Below are 23,051 nucleotides of genomic sequence, written 5' to 3' on the forward strand. Positions count from 1 at the left end.
GATACAGCACAGAAGAAACAGGCCCTTCGGCCCACCGAGTCCGCGCCGACCAGCGATCCCCGCACATTGACACTGCCCGGCACACACTAGGGACAATTTTTTTTTTTTTACATTTTACATTTATACCATGTCAATTAACCTACACACCTGTACGGCTTTGGAGTGTGGGAGGAGACCGAAGATCTCGGAGAAAACACACGCAGGTCACGGGGAGAACATACAAACTCCGTACAGACAGCACCCGTAGTCAGGATCGAACCCGGGTCCCTGACTCTGTAAGGCAGTAGCTCTACCACTGCGCCACCGTGCCGCCCTTTGGATTTGATCTTTGGGTGTGAGCCGAGGGGGAGTGGTTGCTGCTGGTTGGGGGGGGGGGGGGGGGGGGGGGGGGGGGATTGATGGGGGGGGGGGCCCGTGTTTGTACCGGTCTGGCGAAAAGGAAAAAAATAATCTGTTCACAACTGAGATCAAAACACCAACAGAAATTCTGACTGGTTCTAAAGTAAAAAAGGAACTGCAGTCTTTCTCTCTGGTTAGCTTTTATGGGACAGTTTTGCGCGGCACGGTGGCGCAGCGGTAGAGCTGCTGTCTCACGGCGCCAGAGACCCGGGTTCGATCCCGACTACGAATGATGTCTGTGCAGGGTTTGTACGTTCTCCCCCTGACCTGCGTGGGTTTTCTCCGGGTACTCCGGCTTCCTCCCACACTCCACAGAGTTCATTAGCTTCTGTAAATTGTCCCCGGTGTGTGTAGGATAGTACTAGTGCACGGGGTGATTGCCGGTCAGGATGAAAGGACTGTTTTCCGCGCTGTATCTCTACAACTCAACGCAACTTTAGGCTTTAGGAGAGCTCCCTCTCCCCTCACCCCACTCACCATCAACAACACCACAGTCACATCTGTGGAGTCATTTAAGTTCCTTGGAACCATCATCTCCAGGGACCTTAAGTGGGAGGCTACCATCGACTCCACAGTCAAAAAGGCACAACAGAGGATTTACTTCCTGCGGCTACCACAGGCAATACTTCCTGCGGCACAATCTGCCACAGGCAATGATGGTCCAATTCTACACGACCATCATAGAGTCTGTCCTCACCTTCTCCATCATGGTCTGGTTTGGCTCAGCCACCAAGCACGACACCTGGAGGCTGCAGCGAATCGTCCAATCAGCCGAGAAGGTTATTGGCTGCAACCTTCCCTCCATTGACGAACTGTACACTGCAAGGGCCAGGAAGCGAGCGGGCAAGATCATCTCTGATCCCTCTCACCCTGGCCACAAACTCTTTGAATCACTTCCCTCTGGAAGGCGACTCCGAACTGTCAAAGCCGCCACAGCCAGACATAAAAACAGCGTTTTTTCCATGAGTCGTTGCTCTACTCAATAACCAAAAATCTGTAGCCTCCTTTTGCTCTGGTATTTTATTTCATTCTTCACATGTTTAAATTATAACGTTTTATCTTTAATTGTCTACTATATATCATGTTGTTACTTGCGAGCAAGGCACCAAGGCAAATTCCTTGTATGTATACATACTTGGCAACTAACATTTATTCAATTCAACTCAACTCAACAAGATCGGAGGTGAAGTTGGTGCTACCTTACAAGGAAGTTGAGCCTTTGACGATGACGTTGGAAGCATCTGTCAGCTGAAGGAGGCTGCACGGAGCCCACGATTCGATGGCAGAGGGGAAACTGATTGAAATCAAGGGAGTCTCATAATGAAAATTCCATGTCTATCGGTTTACACAAGTCCTTCAAGATTGGGCGGCACGGTGGCGCAGCGGTAGAGTTGCTGCCTTACACCGCCAGAGACCCGGGTTCAATCCGGACTGCGGCTGCTGTCTGTACGGAGTTTGCACGTCCTCCCTGTGACCAGATGGCTTTTCTCCGGGTGCTCCGGTTTCCTCCCACACTCCAAAGACGTCCAGGTTTTTAGGCTAATGGCCATCGGTGAAGTTGCAAAATTGTCGCCTGGTGTGTGTAGGATAGTGTCAGTGTGCGGGCTGATGGCTGGTCAGCGTGGACTCGGTGGGCCGAAGGCCTTGTTTCCATGCTGCATCTCTAAAGTCTAAAGTGATAGCCCTGTCCCACGGTACGAGTTAATTCCTAGAGCTCTACCGAGTTTAAAAAAAAATCAAACTCGTGGTAAGCACGGAGAATGAACGTAGCGAGTACGTCAGAGCTCGGGGACATCTCTAAGCGCTAACGGCAGGTACTTGGGAAGACTGGCTAATGGCAGGCAAGCACAGGAAGACTCGTGAAGATTATTCAACATGATGAAAAATGTCCACGAGAGCCCCGAGTACCGACGAGTGGCCATTACCATAAATCATGTTTGAATCAGGGCAAACTCGGGAGAACTCTTGGAATGAACTCGTACCGTGGGACAGGGGTTTATAGCTATCCACACTAACACTGGAGGTTCATGAGTGAATTCCAAGGGAAGTCGGCCATATAAAAGCAACGGCAGTTGTAACCTTTTCCATTTTAATCACATTAAACTGTGACTTCAATCTTTAAAAGGTCAAAGCATGCCGTGCTTAAAATTAAGTGCTTTGCTCAATTCCTATGCGCAGCACTTTACGTATTCACGTCCGATCCCAATATTTTTGGCGAGTAACAGTGAAATAAATGGACTAAGAAAATATAATGATTCCAATTTTCTTTGAAAAATATTTACGGCTGATCTATTGCTCTATTTCTCCTGCCTTCTCCCCATAACCCCTGACACCCGCACTATCTCTGCCTTAAAAATATCCACTGACTTGGCCTCCACAGCCTTCTGTGGCAATGAGTTCCACAGATTCACCACCCGCTGACTAAAGAAATTTCTCCTCATCTCCTATATAATCCTGAGGCTATGACCTCTAGTCTTAGACTCTCCCACTAGTGGAAACATCCTCTCCACATCTATTTTATCCAAGCCTTTCACTATTCGGGAAGTTTCAATGAGATTCCCCCTCATCCTTCTAAACTCCAGGCCCAGTGCCGACAAACGCTCGTCATATGTTAACCCACTCATTCCTGGGATCATTCTTGTAAACCTCCTCTGGACCCTCTCCATAGCCGGCATATCCAGCACAGATTACAGCAAGATCACATGTAACATCAGAAAGCTCAGGAGGATGCAGAGATTCAAGTGATGACAGCTCTATTAGTCGAAGATAAAACTAGTAGGAGATCCCAAACAAAGGTTTAGTTTGTGTTTTAGATAACAGAGTTTTTCCCTCTCTCTCCATTCCTTCCACTTCCCAGTTCTTCGACCAGTCTTACTGTCTCTGACTACATTTTATCTCTGTTTGCTTCATTGTTGCCTTCTCCCAGCTAACAACGATTTTTAGTTTAGACGTACAGCGCGGAAACAGGCCCATCAGCCTGTCCGCACCGACCAGCGATCCCCGGACAATTTTTACATTTACTAAGCCAATTAGCCTACAAGCCTGTACGTCTTTGGAGTGTGAGAGGAAACCGAAGATCTCAGAGAAAACCCACGCAGGTCACGGGGAGAACGTACAAACTACGTGCAGGCAGCACCCGTAGTCAGGATCGAACCCGGGTCTCTGGTGCTGCATTCGCTGTAAGGCAGCAAGTCTACCGCTGCGCCACCGTGACTGCCATTCTACATTTCATTCTATTCTGCATTTAGATCTAGAGTAGATATATTCTACATTTTCCTTGAACCTCTTTATCCTTGGTCCTGTTTTTACACCTTACACTTCCTTATCTATACACTACCTCCCTCTCCCCTGACATCAGTCTGAAGAAGGGTCTAGACCTGAAACGTCACCCATTCCTTCTCTCCAGAGATGCTGCCTGTCCCGCTGAGTTACTCCAGCATTTTGTGTCTATCTTCGATCTAAACCAGCATCTGCAGTTCAATAGACAATAGGTGCAGGAGTCGGCCATTCCACCCTGCAGTTCCTTTCGACACGGTTTAGTTTGTGTGTTTTGCAGAAGAGACACAAAGGCACAAAGTATTTCACAAGTGGAGCGCTCTGCAAATGGGAAACAATAAAAAAGCCTCTCAAAATGCCCGGTAGCTTTTTTTCTGACTGTCAATTGAAATATCTTTCAGCTCTCACATGTGTTTGAAAGGAAGACTAGCAGTGAATTGTGTTCACATTTATTCGGCAACCTCTCAAAGCACTTCACATGGAATCAATTAAATTGAAGTGCAGTCACTGCAATGCAGACAGACTGAACAATGAAAAAACAGGCAGGTAACACGTTGGTAAGGGAAGAAGAGCCTTTGTCCTGATGAATGCAACGAGTGTGCAATGTAAGTGCAGCGTCATGCTGCCTGTAGATAGAGTCTTGACTTTGCATTCTGAATCATACCTCTTCTCTAAATTACGGTCGGCCAGGTTAAGAGAAGTGATTCCAGTGATTCGCGTTCTTCTTTAACAATGAAAACATAATCGCCGGAGATTGTACGACTGCACGGTGGCGCGGCGGGGGAGTAGTTGCCTCACAGCGCCGGAGACCCGGGTTCGATCCTGACAATGGGTGCTGTCTATACGGAGTTTGAACGCAATCGCCCCGTGACCTGCGTGGGTTTTCCCCGGGTGCTCCGGTTTCCTCTCCAAAGACGTACAAGTTTGTAGATTAGTTGGCTTGGTGTCAATGTAAAATTGTCCCGAGTCTGTGTTGGGTAGTGTTACGCCCCTGTCCCACTTAGGAAACCTGAACGGAAACCTCTGGTGACCTTGCCCGCGACCCAAGGTTTCCATGAGGTCGCCGGAGGTTTTGTTCACTCGCCCGGAAAGCCTCGAGCTGGATCGACCAAAGCGTGAGCTGCATCTACCGACCGCGCACACACACACACGCACGCACACGCACATACACACACACACACGCATCACACACGCATCACACACACATCACGAAGGTGGTGGCCATGGAGAGCGGAGGAGCGCTGTCTGCATGATGAAGAGGAAGGTAAACGGCTGCCACAGAGCACGGTAAGTCCTTTAGAGAGCACGGTGGGGGGGGGGGGGGGGGGGGGGGGGGGGAAGGAGAGAGAGAAGCAGCAGAGGGGAGAGAGAAGGGGAGAGATAACGGGGGGAGAAGAAGGAGGAGAGAAGTGGGGAGAAGGGAAGAGGGGGGAGAAGAAGGGGAGAGAAGGGGGGGGGGGGGGGGGGAAGGAGTGGAGACAGTTTTAAGAAGCTTTATAAAGTTCAGCGGGAATTTTACCCGGTGGGTCTTCTAGGTCGTGAATCTCCAATGAGCCAATCAAAATGGCTGGTCAGCGAAGGAGATGGCCTTCGACTGCCTGTAAGTAAATAGCGACCCCACTCCACTGGCTTCGACCAAACGGCAACCTAATTTTAGTCGAGGCCGGTTTTGATCCTGTTGAAACAATCGAAGCAACCTAGAAGAAGCCTCAACCATGCGGAAACCACGTTCAACCATTAGGGAGAGTGACCAAAACCTCATGGAAACCTTGGGTCGTGAGCAAGGTCACCAGAGGTTTCCGTTCATGTTTCCTAAGTGGGACAGGGGCTTTAATGTGCGGGGATTGCCGGTCGGCACGGATACGGTGGGCCGAAGGGCCTGCTTCTGCTCTGTATCTCTAAACTAAACATAAAAAGGGAGCACATTCACCAGAGATGGGTGGCGTTTCGGGTCAAGACCCTTCTTCAGTCAGGGGAGAGGGAGTCTCGAGATATGGACGGGTAAGGTGTGAAACACAGATCAAAGGGGACGATGATCAAGGAAACGTTGAATGGGTCATTGCTAGCCACGTGGAAGATGAGGAGGCATACACAGAGTCATAGGGAGAGTCATAGAGTGATACAATGTTGAAACAGGCCCTTCGGCCCAACTCGCCCACACCGGCCAACAATGTCCCAAACTAGCCTAGTCCCACTTGCCTGCGCTTGGTCCATAACCCTCCAAACCTGTCCTATCCATGGACCTGTCCAACTGTTTCTTAATGTCAGGAATATTTAATCAGGAGGACAGTAGAACTGGGCGGGGAACTAGGATGGGAGAGGGATGGAGAGAGAGGGAAAGCAAGGGTTACTTGAAGTTAGTGAAGTCAATGTTCATACCACTGGAGCAAGGCTATGAGACTGGTACAAAACACGTCCATTCTGACCCACCTGTTATGAAGCTGTACCTCAAACATAGAACACAAAACAGTACAGTGCGGCAACAGGCACAGTCGGCCCACAGTGTCCCTGTCAAACATCATCCCAAGCTAAACTATTCTCCTCCGCATCCATGTGATCCATACCCCCTCCATTCCCTGCATGTCCAAGTGCCTATCTAAAAGCTTCAGGGTGGTCACGGTGGCGCAACGGTAGAATTGTTGCCTTACAGCGAATGCAGCGCCGGAGACCCGGGTTCGATCCCGACTACGGGTGCCGTCTGTACGGAGTTTGTACATTCTCCCCGTGACCTGCATGGGTTTTCTCCGAGATCTTTGGCTTCCTCCCACACTCCAAAGGTTTGTAGGTTAATTGGCTTGATAAATGTAACAAAAGTCCGGGTTTGTATGTTAGCACGGGTGTCAGGGGTTATGGGGAGAAGGCAGGAGAATGGGCTTGAGAGGGAGAGATAGATCAGCCACGATTGACTGGCGGGGTAGACTTGATGGGCCGAGTGACCTGGATAGAGTGGATGTAGAGGGGATGTTTCCACCAGTGGGAGAGTCTAGGACCAGAGGCCACAGGATGTTCCTTTAGGAAGGAGATGAGGAGGAATTTCTTTAGTCAGAGGGCGGTGAATCTGTGGAATTCTTTGCCACAGAAGGCTGTGGAGGCCAAGTCAATGAATATTTTTAAGACAGAGATAGATAGATTCTTGATTAGTACGGGTGTCAGGGGTTATGGGGAGAAGGCAGGAGAATGGGCTTGAGAGGGAGAGATAGATCAGCCATGATTGAATGGCAGGGTAGACTCGATGGGTCTAATTCTGCTCCTAGAACTAATGAACTTATGATGTTATATTCTTTCACCACAAGGATCTTTCTTCAATTCAATTCTTCCACATTTAGCATTCACATTTATTCTGAAAACAACCATGAAGTGTCTTTACCTCCGGATCGCGGATGTCATCCAGCACACTCAGCCTCTCTGGTACTGATTCAAGATGATCCAATGCCAATTGAGTGCTCTAAATTCAGAACAAAATGAAAACACACTCAGACTCACTCCAGTGGATCGCAGCGGTGAGGCCAACCCGAACTGAGTATGAACGGGAGCGTTGGCTCTGAAGATCTGCCCGTGACATCCAACACAAGTGATGTGTTCACAAAGAAAGCCCATCCATGACCCCACACTTCCTTAGAAGGGGAGGTTTGATCAGTCGACCCCAGGGGTCGGCAATCTGCGGCCCCCGGGCCGAATGCGCCCATAACCCGAGCTCTGGCTGTACCGCATCCAGCGCAAAGCCGTCGGCAAAGCCGCGCACCTACTGTGAACACGTTCAACAAAGAACTGCAGATGCTGGAAAAATCGACAGTATGCTGGAGAAACAGATTGCATGGGGCTGCCTCACCCGCTGAGTTTCTCCAGCATTTTTGTCTACCGGGGCGGGATCCATGTGTACACGTGATAGATGTGGCCCGGCCATCCGCTCACAGACATGCATCCCCGTCCCGTATGCAGACCAATATTGCCCACGCCTGCCCTACCCCACGACAGAAGGGGGAGGAGTTGTACAGTTTGATAGCCACAGGGAAGAAGGTTCTCCTGTGGCGTTCTATGCTGCATCTTGATGGAACCAGTCTGTTGCTGAAGGTGCTCCTCAGGTTGACCAGTGTGACCAGGTGAAGGGCCTATTGACTAGTTGAGCCGTAGCCTATATGCCCGGGAACGAAGGCGATTACAAAGAATGGTGGACATTGCCCAGTCCATCACGAGTACTGACCTCCCCACCATCAAAGGGGAACTAGAAGAGGAGTTGCTTGAAAAAGGCACCCAGTATCATCAAAGACCCAACCTGGCTACGCTCTCATTCCACACCCACTTTCGATAAGGAGGAACAGGAGCCTGAAAACCGTGACCAGCGGGTTCAAGAACAGCTTCTTCCCAACAACCATCAGGCTCTCGAATGCTTCTCAACACTAACCTCAACTATGAACTATTGACTCTGGTTGTACCTAGTGAGACCACACCTGGAGTATTGTGTGCAGTTTTGGTCCCCTAATTTGAGGAAGGACATTCTTGCTATTGAGGGAGTGCACAACGTTAATTCCCAGGATGGCGGGACTGTCATATGCTGAGAGAATGAAGCGGCTGGGCTTGTATACTCTGTAGCAATGTTACAAAATTTTGAGATTTAAAAAATCAAGTCTGCAATTTATCCCATCAGATAAAGCATAACAATAAGTTTAATTTGACACCTAATTCACTTTCATATCTCAAGTAATAAAAAAGTTATGGCCATTTTCATACTCGGAAATTAGCATCTTGTTCCCTATTGATTTTCTATGGACATAACAAAAAAGCTGTGATCGTGGACAGTCAAAAGCACATAACCTTCTTAAAAATTAAGAGAACTGAATGAAATTTTCAGTTATCATAGATTGAACCATTCTGAAACAAATATAAAATAATCTAACTTGGATGACCTGAAATTAAAGCATATAATTAGTTAGTTACCCAATTGTAGCTAATTTCAAACTTCAATTTACTAGATCTAAACATCTATCCATTTCTTAATAAATGATTAACATTTTTAAATAGCCCAAGTGTCCAAATAATATTCACAAATAATTCACAATAAAACATGATTTTTAAATCTCATTTACATCAATTTATAGGCCAAATGGAAGGAATTTAGTGTTCAATTGCTGTAAATTAAAGTCAATTTAAATCGGCTTTCTAGTGGGTTCCTGTGAACGCGCTGGTTTAGAACGTTCACATTGCGCTGGATTTGTGCCCTCAAATGCCCAGAAAAATACTGCGGGATATAAAGAGCCCTAAATGAGCTACTCGCTATAGAAAACTTTATATATAGGGTTATATACATGTCCCATTTAATGTAAAACTAAGGTACATACCTTTAATTGTTTGCTTTATAAAACCCTGGGGCTGCGAGAGGTTGCGGAGTGAGAGAGTGATTTTTAAACTACTCTAACTATTTTACAAGGCCATAAAAACTAATAATACCTTTTGCGACGGGGTCTTTCAGCGATTTTCCATTAATGATTTACTAGGCAAAACATTTTCGATTGCAACAGCCTAGTAAAAATCGCGTTTTAAACCCGCCCCCTCTAAACAGCGCCAAAATCACACACAAGGGGTGGGGCAGATGCTCAGCCACGATTCAGGTAGGTTTTGTAACATACCTATACTCTGGAGTTGAGAAGGACGAGAGGATATCTCATTGAAACATGGAAGATTATTAAGGGTTTGGACAGGCAGGAAACATGTTCCCGATGTTGGGGGAGTTCAGAACCAGGGGCCACAGTTTAAGAATAAGGGGTAAGCCATTTAGAACAGAGAAGAGGAAACACTTTTTCACACAAGGAGTTGTGAGTCTGAAATTCTATGCCTCAGAGGGTGGTGGAGGCCGCTTCTTTGGATACTTTCAAGAGAGAGCTAGATAGGGCTCTTAAAGATAGCGGAGTCAGGGGATATGGGGGGGGGAAGGCATGAACGGGGTACTGATTGGGGATGATCAGCCATGATCACAATGAATGGCGGTGCTGGCTTGAGGGGCCGAATGGCCTACTCCTGCACCTATTGTCTATTGTCTATTGTGTGGTGCACTGGAAGGAAAGCTTCAAAGTGCATCTACTCACACCTAACTTTGCATTTTAGTTTAGAGATTCAGCTTGGAAACAGGCCCCTCGATCCACCAAGTCTGCGCTGACCAACGATCACCTGGACTCGAGTTCTATGTTATCTTCGTTTTGTATCCTACACATTAGTGGAAATTTTACAGAAGCTAAACCTGCAAACACACTACAAACCCGCACGTCTTTGAAGTGTTGGAGGAAACCGGAGCACCCGGAGGAAACCCAAGCAGATCATGGGGTGAACATACAAACTCTGTACAGTCAGCACCTGTAGTCAGGATTGAACTGGGGTCTCTGGCGCTGTGAGGCAGCAACTCTACCACTGCGCCACCATGAGCAGGGACTTCAGCGAGAAAGCTCATATAACAATTCCGTTTTAACCAGATCCTCAAACATGTCTTACATAGAAAATAGGTGCAGGAGGAGGCCATTTGGCCCTTCGAGCCAGCACCGCCAATCATTGTGATCATGGCCGATCATCCACAATCAGTAACCCGTGTCTGCCTTCTCCCCATACCCCTTGATTCCACTAGCCCCTAGAGCTCTATCTAACTCTCTGTTAAATCCATCCAGTGATTTGGCCTCTGCTGCCTTCTATGACAGATGTTGCACAAATTCAAAACTCATTTTCTCATCTCAGTTTTAAATGGCCTCCCCTTTATTCTAAGACTGTGGCCTCTGGTTCTGAACTCCCCCACCATTGGGAACATTTTTTCCTGCATCTACCTTGCCCAGTCCTTTTATAATTTAATATGTTTCTATAAGATCCCATCTCATCCTTCTAAATTCCAGTGAATACAAGCCCAGTCTTTCCAATCTTTCCTCATATGACAGTCCCGCCATCCCGGGGATTAACGTTGTGAACCTATACTGCGCTGCCTCAATAGCTTTCCTCAAATTAGGAGACCAAAACTGCACACAATACTCCAGATGTGGTCTCATCAGGGCCCTGTACAACTGTACAGGGCCCTCTTTACTCCTATACTCAAATCCTCTCGATATAAAGGCCAACATGCCATTAGCTTTCTTCACTGCCTGCTGTACCTGCATGTTTACTTTCAGTGAGTGGTGTACAAGGACACCCAGGTCTCGTTGCACTTCCCTTTTTCCTAATCTGACACCATTGAGATAATAATCTGCCTCCTTGTTCTTGCCGCCAAAGTGGATGACCTCATATTTATCTAATTTTACTGCATCTGACATGCATCTGCCCACTCACTCAACCTGCTCAAGTCTTCTCCGAGCATCCTCTTTACAGTTCACACTGCCACCCAGCTAAGTGTCATCTGCAAATTTGCTAGTGTTACTTTTAATTCCATCATCTAAATCATTAATATATATTGTAAATAGTTGCGGCCCCAGCACCGAGCCTTGCGGCACTCCACTCGCCACTGCCTGCCATTCTGACAGGGGCCCGTTTATTCCTACTGTTTGTTTCCTGTCTGCCAACCAATTCCCTTTCCATGTCAATACCCTACCCCCAATACCATGTGCTCTAATTTTGCCCACTAATCTCCTGTGTGGGACCTTATCAAAGTATTTCTGAAAGTCCAGATACACTACATCCACTGGCTCTCCCTCATCCATTTTTCTTGCCACATCTTCAAAAAATTCCAGAAGATTAGACAAGCATGATTTCCGTTTCATAAATCCATGCTGACTTGGACCAATCCTTTTACTGCTATCCAAATGTGCCGTTATTACTTCTTTAATAATTGTCTCCAGCATCTTCCCCACCACCGAAGTCAGGCTAACTGGTCTATAATTCCTCGTTTTCTCTCTCGCTCCTTTCTTGAAAAGTGGGATAACATTAGCTACCCTCCAATCCACAGGAACTGATCCTGAATCTATAGAACATTGGAAAATGATCACCAATGCGTCCACGATTTCTAGAGCCACCTTCTTGAGTACCCTGGGATGCAGAGCAACAGACCCTTGGGATTTATCAGCCTTCAGTCCGATCAGTCTACCCAATACTATTTCTCGCCTAATGCAAATTTCTTTCAGTTCCTCTGTCTCCCTAGATCCTATGTCCTCTAGTACACCTGGGAGATTGTTTGTGTCTTCCTTAGTGAAGACAGAACCAAAGTACCTGTTCAACTCTTCTGCCATTTCCTTATTCCCCATAATAATTTCACCCGTGTCTGCCTTCAAGGAACCCACATTTGCCTTTACAACTCTTTTTCTCTTAACATACCTAAAGAGCTTTTACTATCCTTCTTTATATTCTTGGCCAGCTTCCCCTCATACTTCATCTTTTCAGCCCGTATTGCCCTTTTTGTTACCTTCTGTTGTCCTTTGAAAGTTACCCAATCCTCTGGCTTCCCACTACTCTTTGCTGTGTTATACACCTTTTCTTTTAGTTTTATTCCATCCCTGACTTCCCTTGTCAGCCACGGTTGCCTCTTACTCCCCTGAGAATCTTTCTTCCTCTTGTTTAAGTGACTGGCTGGAGAGATTGTTGAGATTCTCTTAAAGATAGTGGAGTCAGGAGATATGGGGAGAAGGCAGGAACGGGGTATTGATTGTGGATGATCAGCCATGATCACATTGAATGGCAGTTGCTGGCTCGAAGGGCCGAATGGCCTACTCCTGCACCTATTGTCTAATGTCTATTGATTGTACAAACAGCAATACACTGCAATTCGAATCAGTAGTAAAGAACGCAAACTCAATGCTAGCATTTATTTCAATAGGGCTTGTATACAAAAACAGGGATGTCATGCTGAGGCTCTATAAGGCGCTAGTCAGGCCGCATTTAGAATACTGTGAACAATTTTGGGCACCATATCTGAGGAAGGATGTGCTGGCTCTGGAGAGGGTCCAGTGGAGGTTTACAAGAATGATCCCAGGAATGAGTAGGTTAATATATGATGACATTGGCTATGTTTAAGAGGGAGTTAGATGTGGCCCTTGTGGCTAAGGGGATCAGGGGGTATGGAGAGAGAAGGCAGGTACGGGATACTGAGTTGGATGATCAGCCATGATCATATTGAATGGCGGTGCAGGCTCGAAGGGCCGAATGGCCTACTCCTGCACCTAATTTCTATGTTTCTATGTTTCTATGAGCGTTTGTCGGCACTGGGCCTGTACCCACTGGAGTTTAGAAGTATGAGGGGGGGACCTCATTGAAACGTACAGAATAGTGAAAGGCTTGGATAGAGTTGATGTGTCGAGGATGTTTCCACTAGTGGGAGAGTCTCTAGGACTAGAGGTCATAGCCTCAGAATTAATAGGAAGGAGATGAGGAGAAATTTCTTTAGTCAGAGGGTGGTGAATCTTGTTAAGGGCTTGGACACACTAGAGGCAGGAAACATGTTCCCGATGTTGGGGGAGTCCAGAACCAGGGGCCACAGTTTAAGATTAAGGAGTAAGCCATTTAGAACGGAGACGAGGAAACACTTGTTCTCACAGAGAGTGGTGAGTGTGGAATTCTCTGCCTCAGAGGGCGGTGGAGGCAGGTTATCCTGATGCTTTCAAGCGCGAGCTAGATGGGGCTCTTAAAGATAGGGGTCAGGGGGATATGGGGAGAAGACAGGAACGGGGCACTGATTGGGGATGATCAGTCATGATCACATTGAATGGTGGTGCTGGCTCGAAGGGCCGAATGGCCTACTCCTGCACCTATTGTCTATTGTTGCCACTTGCGGGCAGAGCACCAAGGCAAATTCCTTGTATGTGAATACTTGGCCAATACATTTTTTCAATCATTCATTCATTCTTTTATACTTGACTTTGCCTTGATTGTATTTATCTGATTGGATTGGATAGCATGCAAAACAAAGCTTTTCACTGTACCTCAGTGGGCAGTAATAAATCCCTGAACCCGAAACAGACAATGAATTGAAACATCACCAGCGAAATCACAATTGAAAATATCTTACGCAAAGAGAGATTTGACTGGCAGCTAACATCAAAGAGAATCCAAAGGGCTTTGCTGAGCAGACAAACAGCTCAGATGAAAGGGAGACAGGGCTAATCAGGGAACAAGTAAGACATTGGCACTTTAAGCCCCAGGGCATCGCACAGGTACTTTATGAGCGCTTACTATTTGACTTGTCAAGAAAGACTGCCTGCAATGGGGTAATTTAGATGTCCGGGAATGGAACCGCAGATGCTGCTTTACACCGAAGGTAGATACAACATGCTGGAGTAACTCAGCGGGACGGGCAGCAACTCTGGAGAGAAGGAATGAGTGATGTTTCGGGTCGAGACTGAAGAAGGGTCTTGACCTGAAACGTCGCCCATCCCTTCTCTCCAGAGATGCTGCCCGTCCCGCTGAGTTACTCCAGCATGTTGCGTCCATCTTCCATTGATGTTTAGTTTAGTTTAGTTTAGAGATACAGCGCGGAAACAGGCCCTTCGGCCCACCGAGCCCGTGCTGACCAGCGATCACCCTGTACGCTAGCACTACCCTACACACACTTTACAATTTTACCAAAGCCAATGAACCTGTTCGTCTTTGGGATGTGGGAGGGAAGCGGAGCACTCGAAGGAAATCCACGCAGTCACTGAAAGAACGTGCAAACTCCATACAGACAGCGCCCCCTAATCAGGATCGAACCGGGGTCTCTGGCACTGTGAGGCAGCAACTCCAGCATTGCGCCACCGTGCCACCCCATGCGGAGGTGTGCCAAGGGGCAAACTGCAAATGTTAAAACACTTGGACACAAGGAAACTGCAGGGAGAACGTGTGGCAAGGAACTGCAGATACTGCTTTATACCAAAGATAGTCACAAAATGCTGGAGAAACTCAGTGGGACGGGCAACATCTCTGGTTTACAAAGATAGACACAAAGTGCTGAAGTAACTCAGCGGGACGGGCAGCATCTCTGGAGAACGTGGATAGGTGATATTTTGGTTCAGATCCCTTCCGCATTCCACCCATCTACTGATCATATCGTCCATACCTGTATCCACCTGTCACTTGCCAGGCTTTCTCCCCCCCCCCCCCCCCCCCCCCCCCCCCCCCCCCCACCCACCTCTCCTCCAGCTTTCTTCCACCACAGCTCCCCCTACTACAATCAGTGTGAAGTAGTATCCCGACTGAAATCATCACCTATCCTTATTCTCCACAGCTCTTGCCTGAGTTGGGCTGCTGCCTCACAGCGCCAGAGACCCGGGTTCAATCCTGACTGCGGGTGCTGTCCGTATGGAGTTTGTATGTTCTCCCCGTGACCTGCGTGGGTTTTTCTCCGGGACCTTCGATTTTCCTCCCACACTCCAAAGACGTGCAGGTTTGTTGGTTAATTGGCTTTGGAGTAAATGTAGAAATTGTCCCAGGTGTGTGTGTGGGCTAGTGCTAATGTGCGGCGATCCCTGGTTGGTGCGGACTCAGTGGGACGAAGGGACGGTTTAGAGTCATAGAATCATAGTGATACAGCATGGAAACAAGCCCTTCAGCCCAACTTGCCCACACCGGCCAACAATGTCCCAGCTACACTAGTCCCACCTGCCTGCGTTTGGTCCATATTACTCCAAACCTGTCCTATCCATGTAATTTCTGAAATTAATAGAGATTTTTGAGATATTGAGTTAACAGAGATATTGTAAACATGAACTTTAGTGAGGCTTTTTACAAGGTCTCACGTGTGTCATTCCGAACTGTCACTGTATGTCGGGTTGTCACTTGTGGGCAGAGCACCAAGGCAAGTTCCTTGTATGTGAATATACTTGGCCAATAAACGTATTCATTCATTAATTGTAGCTTTGTCCAGAAGGTGAGATCACTTGGGATCCAGGGTTAGATAGCCAATTACATTATGTTGGAAGATAGACACCAATTGCTGGGGTCGCTCAGCGGGTCAGGCAATATCTCTGGCGAGAAGGAATGGGTCATGTTTCGGGTTGAGCCCCTTCTTCATAGTCTGAAGAAACGTCTCGACCCGAAACATCACCCATTCCTTCTCTTCAGGGATGCTGCCTGTCCCGCTGAGTTACTCCAGCAATTGGTGTCTATCTTTGGTTTACAAACCAGCATCTGCAGTTCCTTCCGACAGGTTAGTAGGTTAATTGGTGTGGGTGTTGGTTGGGCCACCGTTTAAGGATAAGGACTAAGCCATTTAGAACGGAGACGAGGAAACACTTTTTCTCACAGAGAGTTGTGAGTCTGTGAAATTCTCTGCCTCAGAGGGCGGTGGAGGCCGGTTCTCTGGATACTTTCAAGAGAGAGCTAGATAGGGCTCTTAAAGATAGCGGAGTCAGGGGATGTGGGGAGAAGGCAGGAACGGGGTACTGATTGGGGATGATCAGCCGTGATCACATTGAATGGCGGTGCTGGCTCGAAGGGCCGAATGGCCTACTCCTGCACCTGTTGTTTATTGGGTAGTGTTATTGTGTGGGGGGGATCGCATATCGCTGATTCGGTGGGCCGAAGGGCCTGCTTCCGCGTTGTACCTCTAAAACTTAAACGTTAAAAACAAAAACTTGCTGGGTTACTCCAGCACTTTGTATCTTTTAACAACAAAACACTTGTTCAAAATCAAAATGGATGCATAGACCCAGCAATGACAGAGCTGTCAGTTTAACCTCAGCGGTGGGAGAAGAATAATCCGAGCCAAAATGAATTGTCTCTCTGAAATGTGTGGATCAATAAAGAGAAGGCAGCACTGTGGATGAATAAGGAAAAACCAGGCCAGATTTATCAAAGACAAATCATGCATATCTAACTGGACTGAATTTTTTGTTGATATAACAAAGAGGGCAAAGTGATTAATGGGCTGAATAGTTTCCTAATGCACTGTAACTATTCATTGGTTTGGTAGTTTGTATTCAAACAATCATACTTTCCTCTTTATAATTTTAAATGGCATAATGAGTAGTCTTAAACTGCATGGATGATCCTATTGAGCATGAATACAAATTTAGTTTTATTTAGATTAGTTTCGAGATACAGCGAGAAAACAGTCCCTTCGGCCCACCGAGTCAATACACAATAGGCAATTGGTGCAGGAGTCGGCCATTCGGCCCTTCGAGCCAGCACTGCCATTCACTGTGATCATGGCTGATCATCCCCAATCAGTGCCCCGTTCCTGCCTTCTCCGCATATCCCCATGACTCCGCTATCTTTAAGAGCCCTACCTAGCTCTCTCTTGAAAGTATCCAGAGAACCTGCCTCCACCGCCCTCTGAGGCAGAGAATTCCACAGAGTCACAACTCTTTGTGTGTAAAAGTGTTTCCTCGTCTCCGTTCTAAATGGCTTACCCCTTATTCTTAAACAGTGGCCCCTGGTTCTGAACTCCCCCAACATCAGGAACATGTTTCCTGCCTCTAGCTTGTCCAAACCCTTAATAATCTTATTAACATTTACATCGGTGAGGCTAAGCGGAGGTTGGGCGATCGTTTCGCCGAACACCTCCGCCCAGTCCGCAATAACCTACCTGACCTCCTGGTGGCTCAGCACTTCAACTCCCCCTCCCATTCCCAATTCGACCTCTCTGTCCTGGGTCTCCTCCATTGCCAGAGTGAGCAACACCGGAAATTGGAGGAACAGCACCTCATATTCAGCCTGCGTAGCTTGCGTCCGGTTGGCATGAACATTGAATTCTCCCAATTTTGCTAGCCCTTGCTGTCTCCTCCCCTTTCTTAACCCTCGAGCTGTCTCAGAGAAAACCCACACAGGTCACGGGGAGAACGTGCAAACTCCGTACAGACAGCACCCAGATCGAACCCAGATCTCTGGCGCTGTGAGGCAACAACTCTACCGCTGAGCCACCGTGCCAAACTTCCATCAAGGATGCATGGTAAGCAACTCATGCTAGGCAAACATAACAAAACATGTTCCTTTTCCAACATACCCTGTGTTGTAGGGGAAAGGTATAAGGTAGACACAAAATGGTGGACTACCTCGGCGGCACAGACAGCATCTCGGGAGAGAAGGAATGGGAAAAGTTTTGGGTCGAGACCCTCCTTCAGACTAGTCAAGGGAGAGAGAAATGAGAAATATAGATGATGATGTAGAGAGAGATTTAGAACAAATTAATGAAATGTGTAAAAAGGAAACAATGATAAAGGAAATGCCTGCCTACACCAGCGGGGGCATTGAGTACAAGAGTCAGGACGTAGATTTAGAGGACTTTGGTTAGGCCACATTTGGAGTATTGCATGCAGTTTTGGTCACCACATTGCAGGTAGGATGTGGAGGATTTGGAAATGGTGCAGGGAAGGTTTAACAAAACAATGACTGGATCAGGCAGTTTTAGCACCAGGTTCCCGGGTTTTTGACACATGTTGGTCGGTATGGGCAGGTTGGGCCGAAGGGCCTATCTCCACACTCCATGGGAGAGATTGGACAGAGTTGTTTTCTCAGGAAGGACGGAGGTCACAGGGAGACCTGATAAAAGCACGTAAAATTATGAGAGACATAGAGAGGGCAGTCCAGGATGGAAAAATCAAATCCTAGAGGTCGTAGATTTAAGGTGAGAGGGAAAAAGTTTAAAGGTGATGCGTGGGGCAAGTTTTTTTACACAGAGGATGGTGAGTGCCCAGAAAGCGCTGGTGATAAAGGCAGATACAATCACGGTATTGGGGAGACTTAGATGGACATGCAGGCAATGGTGGGATATGGATTATGTGTAGGCACTTAAGAGTTGGTCTTGATATCATGTTCGGCACAGACATTGTGGGCTGAAGGGCCTGTTCTGGTGCTGTGTTCTAGGAGCCCTGGGTTATACAACTCTGCAAGCTCAGACTAGAGTTACCAGGTTGGATTTGGCCACACTGGGTGGCGCAGTGGTAGAGTTACTGCCTTACTGTGCTTGCAGCGCCAGAGACCCGGGTTCGATCCCGACTATGGGTGCTGTCTGTATGGAGTTTGTACGTTCTCCCCGTGACCGCGTGGGTTTCCTCCAAGATAGAGTCATAGAGTGATACAGTGTGGAAACAAGACCTTCGGCCCAACGTTCCCACACCGGCCAACATGTCTCAGGTAAACTGATCCCACCTGCCCTGCGTTTGGTCCATATCCCTCCAAACCGGTCCTATCCATGTACCTGTTTCTTAAATGTTGGGATAGTCCCTGCCTCAACTACCTCCTCTGGCAGCTTGTTCCGTACACCCACCACCCTTTGTGTGAAGATCTTCGGTTTCTTCCCACACTCCAAATACGTACAGGTTTGTAGGTTAATTGAGTTGATATAATCGTAAATTGTCCCTCGTGTGTGTAGGATAGTGTTAGTGTGCGAGAATCGCTGGTTGGTACGGACTCGGTGGGCCGAAGGATCTGTTTCAGTTTCAGTTTAGTTTATTGTCACGTGTACCGAGGTACAGTGAAAAGCTTTTGTAGCGAGCTAACCAGTCAGCAGAAAGACAATACACGATTACAATCGATCTATTTATAGTGTATAGATACACGATAAAGGAATATCATAAAGTAAGAAGTGTTTCCGCGCTGTATCTCTAAACTAAACACTTAGAGAACAAATATAAGAGGCATAAATAGCTGGAGTAACACACTGGGACAGGCAGCGTCTCTGGAGAGAAGGAATAGCTCATCCATTCCTGCTCTCCAAAGATGCTGCCTGTCCCGCTGAGTTACTCCAGCTTTCTGTGTCTATCTTCAGTTTAAACCAGCATCTGCAGTTCTTTCTTAAGGGCCTGTCCCACATGGGTGTCATTTCCGCGTCATCATTTACGCGTCATGGCGCACGACACGCGCGTCGTGACACGCACGTGATGCGAGCATGGGCATGCATTACGCGAGCATGGTGCGTGGTGACGTCGGCAGCGACGCGAGGACGTGCGCACCGCCCCAGGATTTTGGGATTCACAACATCTTCGCCCGCCACCTGCGTGATGCGCAAATGACGCTCAAGTGGGACAGCCCCTTTACGAGGCAAGAGGCAACTACTCGCAAACAAAGGGCAGTCATCAAACACACAGACGCAGGCAGATACACTCTGAAGATGGTACTCACTGCTTCTAAATCTGCGATCCGATCCTGTACAAAATAAAGCAAAATGGTGAATCACTCAACCGGCTCTGAAATAACTGGCATCTATCCCGGAACTGAACCGTTTATAACTAAAATTAAAATTAGGCGCGCTAAAAATACACCACCGTTGCCAGGGTCTTTAGATAGGAAGCACAGGTTCATGTCTCAGACGGGAGGAGATTTATTACAATGTGGAGCCCCTCGATCTGAAAGAGTGTTGGAGGCAGATTGAACAGTAACTTTCAACAGGGGGATTGGAATGAGATGGGGCACCTTGCAGAACTGTGGGGAGAGAAGATGGGACAGATAGATTGAATGGCGGAGAAGACTCGATGGGGTGAACGGCCCAATTCTGCTCTTATAACTTGTGAAACATAGAAACAATAGGTGCAGGAGTAGGCCATTCGGCCCTTCGAGCCAGCACCGCCATTCAATATGATCCTATCTTTTGAATGCTTTGAGTTTTTCTTCCATTTTATTCAAGCCTGGTGTCCAGGGTGATAGATCTTCATTTCCTGGTACATTAATGCTGTCAGACTCACCGAGACCGTCTTTGCTCTGTTACAGATGTTGATAGAACCCCCGTGTCTGTTCAGATTTCAGATTAAACACTCATATTCTGTGCAAGAAGCAATCGCAGATGCTGGTTTAAACCAAAGCTGGAAACAAAAATGCTGGAGTAACTCAGCAGGGCAAGGCGGCATCTCTGGAGAGAAGGAATGGGTGACGTTTCGGGTCGAGACCCTTCTTCAGACTGATGTCAGGGGAGAGGGAGATACGTAGATAAGGAAGTGTGAAGGTGTGAAAACAGGGCAATGGGAATGGAGATCAAGGAGAATGTGGAATAGATCGTTGTTGGCTGGGAGATGGTGACAAAGCAAACAGAGATAAAATGTAGTTTTATGTAGAAAATGTGGGAGAACTCGTATTCTGTCCTGGGTCTCCTCAATTGTCAGAGTGAGGTTAAACGCAAATTGGACGAACAGAATCTCATATTTCGCTTGGGCAGCTTACAGCCCAATGGCACGAATATTGATTTCTCTAACTTGTGGGCGGAGTACCAAGGCAAATTCCTTGTATGTGAATACTTGACCAATAAACTTACTTACTTACTTACTTCAAGTAACCCCGGCACGCCCTCTCTATCCCTCCCCCACCCAAGTCACACCAGCATCTCATTCTCACCCAGCAAACAGCCAACGATGGCCTGTTTCCTTTATCATCGTTACTTTATTTACATATCTTTCATTCGTTGTTCTATATCTCTCTACATCATCGCCTATATCTCTCGATTCTCTCTCCCCTGACTAGTCTGAAGAAGCGTCTCGACCTGAAACGTCACCCATTCCTTCTCTGCAGAGATGCTGCCTGTCCCAGCTCTTTGTGTCTATCTTCAGTTGAAACCAGCATCCGCAGTTCCTTCCTACTCATTGTATTTTTTCCCCTTTACCCTTTATTGCCAAGTTATCATGCTTTGCTATAAATAGAATCATCTTCACATTTCCGCATATCTCTGTTATCTTTAATATAGTCAAAATGCTGAATTAGCATGAATGTGCAATTCTCAAACGCCAAAGCACATTTCAGGACAGTTGCTGGAATAAACTATTGCTACTTATACTAAATTCTATTATTTTTCTTCACCCCTTCAGCCTGTGGAGTCAAATAAATAGTTACCGTTTCCACTCAATATAATATCCTTGGCTTCGAAAACAAACTAAACATTATTCTCAATCACAAGGTTAATGTACAAAATCCAAGCGAGCCTTCACTTAGTTTTTTAGTTTTTAGTTTTAGTTTTAGAGATACAGCGTGGAAACAGGCCCTTCGGCCCCACCGGGCCCACACCGACCAGCGACCCCTGCACATTAACACCATCCTACACCCACTGGGGACAATTTTTACATTCATACCAAGCCAATTAACCTACAAACCTGCACGTCTTTGGAGTGTGGGAGGAAACCGAAGATCCGGAGAAAACCCACGCAGGTCACGGGGAGAACGTACAAAACTCCGTACAGACAGCGCCCGTAGTCGGGATCGATCCGGGGTCTCCGGCGCTGCATTCGCTGTAAGGCAGTAACTCTACCGCTGCGCCACCGTGACCGCCCTTAATGTAATGGGTTTCGGAGAGCAGCACTCTGAGAGTAAAGGGATGATTTTTCACTCATGTCCGATACCAGGCGAGAGAGAGAGATATGAAAGGATAGGCTGAAGAGAGAAGGAAAGAGTGCAGCTAAAGAGAGGAGGTGAAAGGGGAAGGGATTGAGAGAGTGGGGGAGACAGATTCGGGGAGAGAGAGAAAGTGAGGGGGAGAGTGAAAGAGAGAGAGAGTGTGGGGGAGAGAGAGTGTGGGAGAGAGAGTGTGGGAGAGAGAGAGAGTGTGAGGGGGAGAGTGTGGGAGAGGGGGAGAGAGAGAGTGAGGGAGAGAGAGAAATATAGAGGGAGCGGGAGTGAGGGAGAGAGAAGTAGAGAGTGAGGGAGAGAGAGGGGGGGAGAGAGAGTGGGGGGAGAGAGAGTGGTGGGGGGGGGAGGGAGAGAGAGTGGTGGGGGGGGAGAGAGAGTGGGGGGGGGAGAGAGAGAGAGTGGGGGGGAGAGAGAGAGTGGGGGGAGAGAGAGTGGTGGGGGGGAGAGAGTGGTGGGGGGGGGAGAGAGAGTGGTGGGGGGGAGAGAGAGTGGTGGGGGGAGAGAGAGTGGTGGGGGGAGAGAGAGTGAGTGGTGGGGGGGAGAGAGAGTGGGGGGGGGAGAGAGAGAGAGGGTTGGGGGGAGAGAAAGTGGGGAAAGGAGGGTGGAGGAGAGAGAGTGGGGAGGATAGAGTTGGTGGGAGAGAGGAGGGGGATGGGGAGAGAGAGTGGGGAGAGAGTGATTGAGGGGGAGAGTGGAGAGTGAGGGAGAGAGAGTGGAGTGGAGGGGAGAGGGGAGGGGAGAGGGGGGAGAGAGGGGAGGGAGAGGGGAGGGAGAGGGGAGGAAAGAGAGAGAGAGAGAGGGGGAGAGTGGGAGAGGAGAGGGGGAGAGAGAGGGGGAGAGGGGGGGAGGGGAGAGAGGAGGAGTGAGGGCGTGAGAGGAGAGGGGAGAGGGGGAGAGAGCGGAGGGGGAGAGAGGAGGAGGGAGGGGGAGAGAGCGGAGGGGAGAGAGCGGAGGGAGAGAGTGGAGGGGAGAGAGAGTGGGGAGAGACAGTGGGGAGAGAGAGTGGAGGGGAGAGAGAATGGGGAGAGAGTGGAGGGGAGAGTGAGTGGGGGGGAGAGTGAGTAGGGGAAAGAGAGTGCGTGCACGTCCTTGGAGTGTGGGAGTAAACCGGAGCACATGGAGAAATCCTTATGCGGTCATGGGGAGAACATGTAAACACCACCCACAGCACAGCACCCGTA

The 23,051-nt window shown here is 48.0% G+C and overlaps 1 protein-coding gene across 1 annotated transcript in view; it reads right to left on the bottom strand.

Annotated features, from left to right (window-relative positions):
* Positions 1-23,051, bottom strand: part of LOC129700036 (centrosomal protein of 128 kDa-like) — a 396,302-nt gene that overhangs the window by 27,621 nt on the left and 345,630 nt on the right. The window contains exons 19-20 of the mRNA XM_055640193.1: positions 19,666-19,689; positions 7,043-7,120 (exon numbers count right to left, since the gene is read on the bottom strand). Of these exons, the coding sequence (XP_055496168.1) occupies positions 7,043-7,120; positions 19,666-19,689 (102 nt within the window). The remainder of the gene's footprint in view (positions 1-7,042; positions 7,121-19,665; positions 19,690-23,051) is intronic.

Source organism: Leucoraja erinacea, chromosome 9 (assembly GCF_028641065.1).
Source record: "Leucoraja erinacea ecotype New England chromosome 9, Leri_hhj_1, whole genome shotgun sequence".
Classification (NCBI taxonomy): domain Eukaryota; kingdom Metazoa; phylum Chordata; class Chondrichthyes; order Rajiformes; family Rajidae; genus Leucoraja; species Leucoraja erinaceus.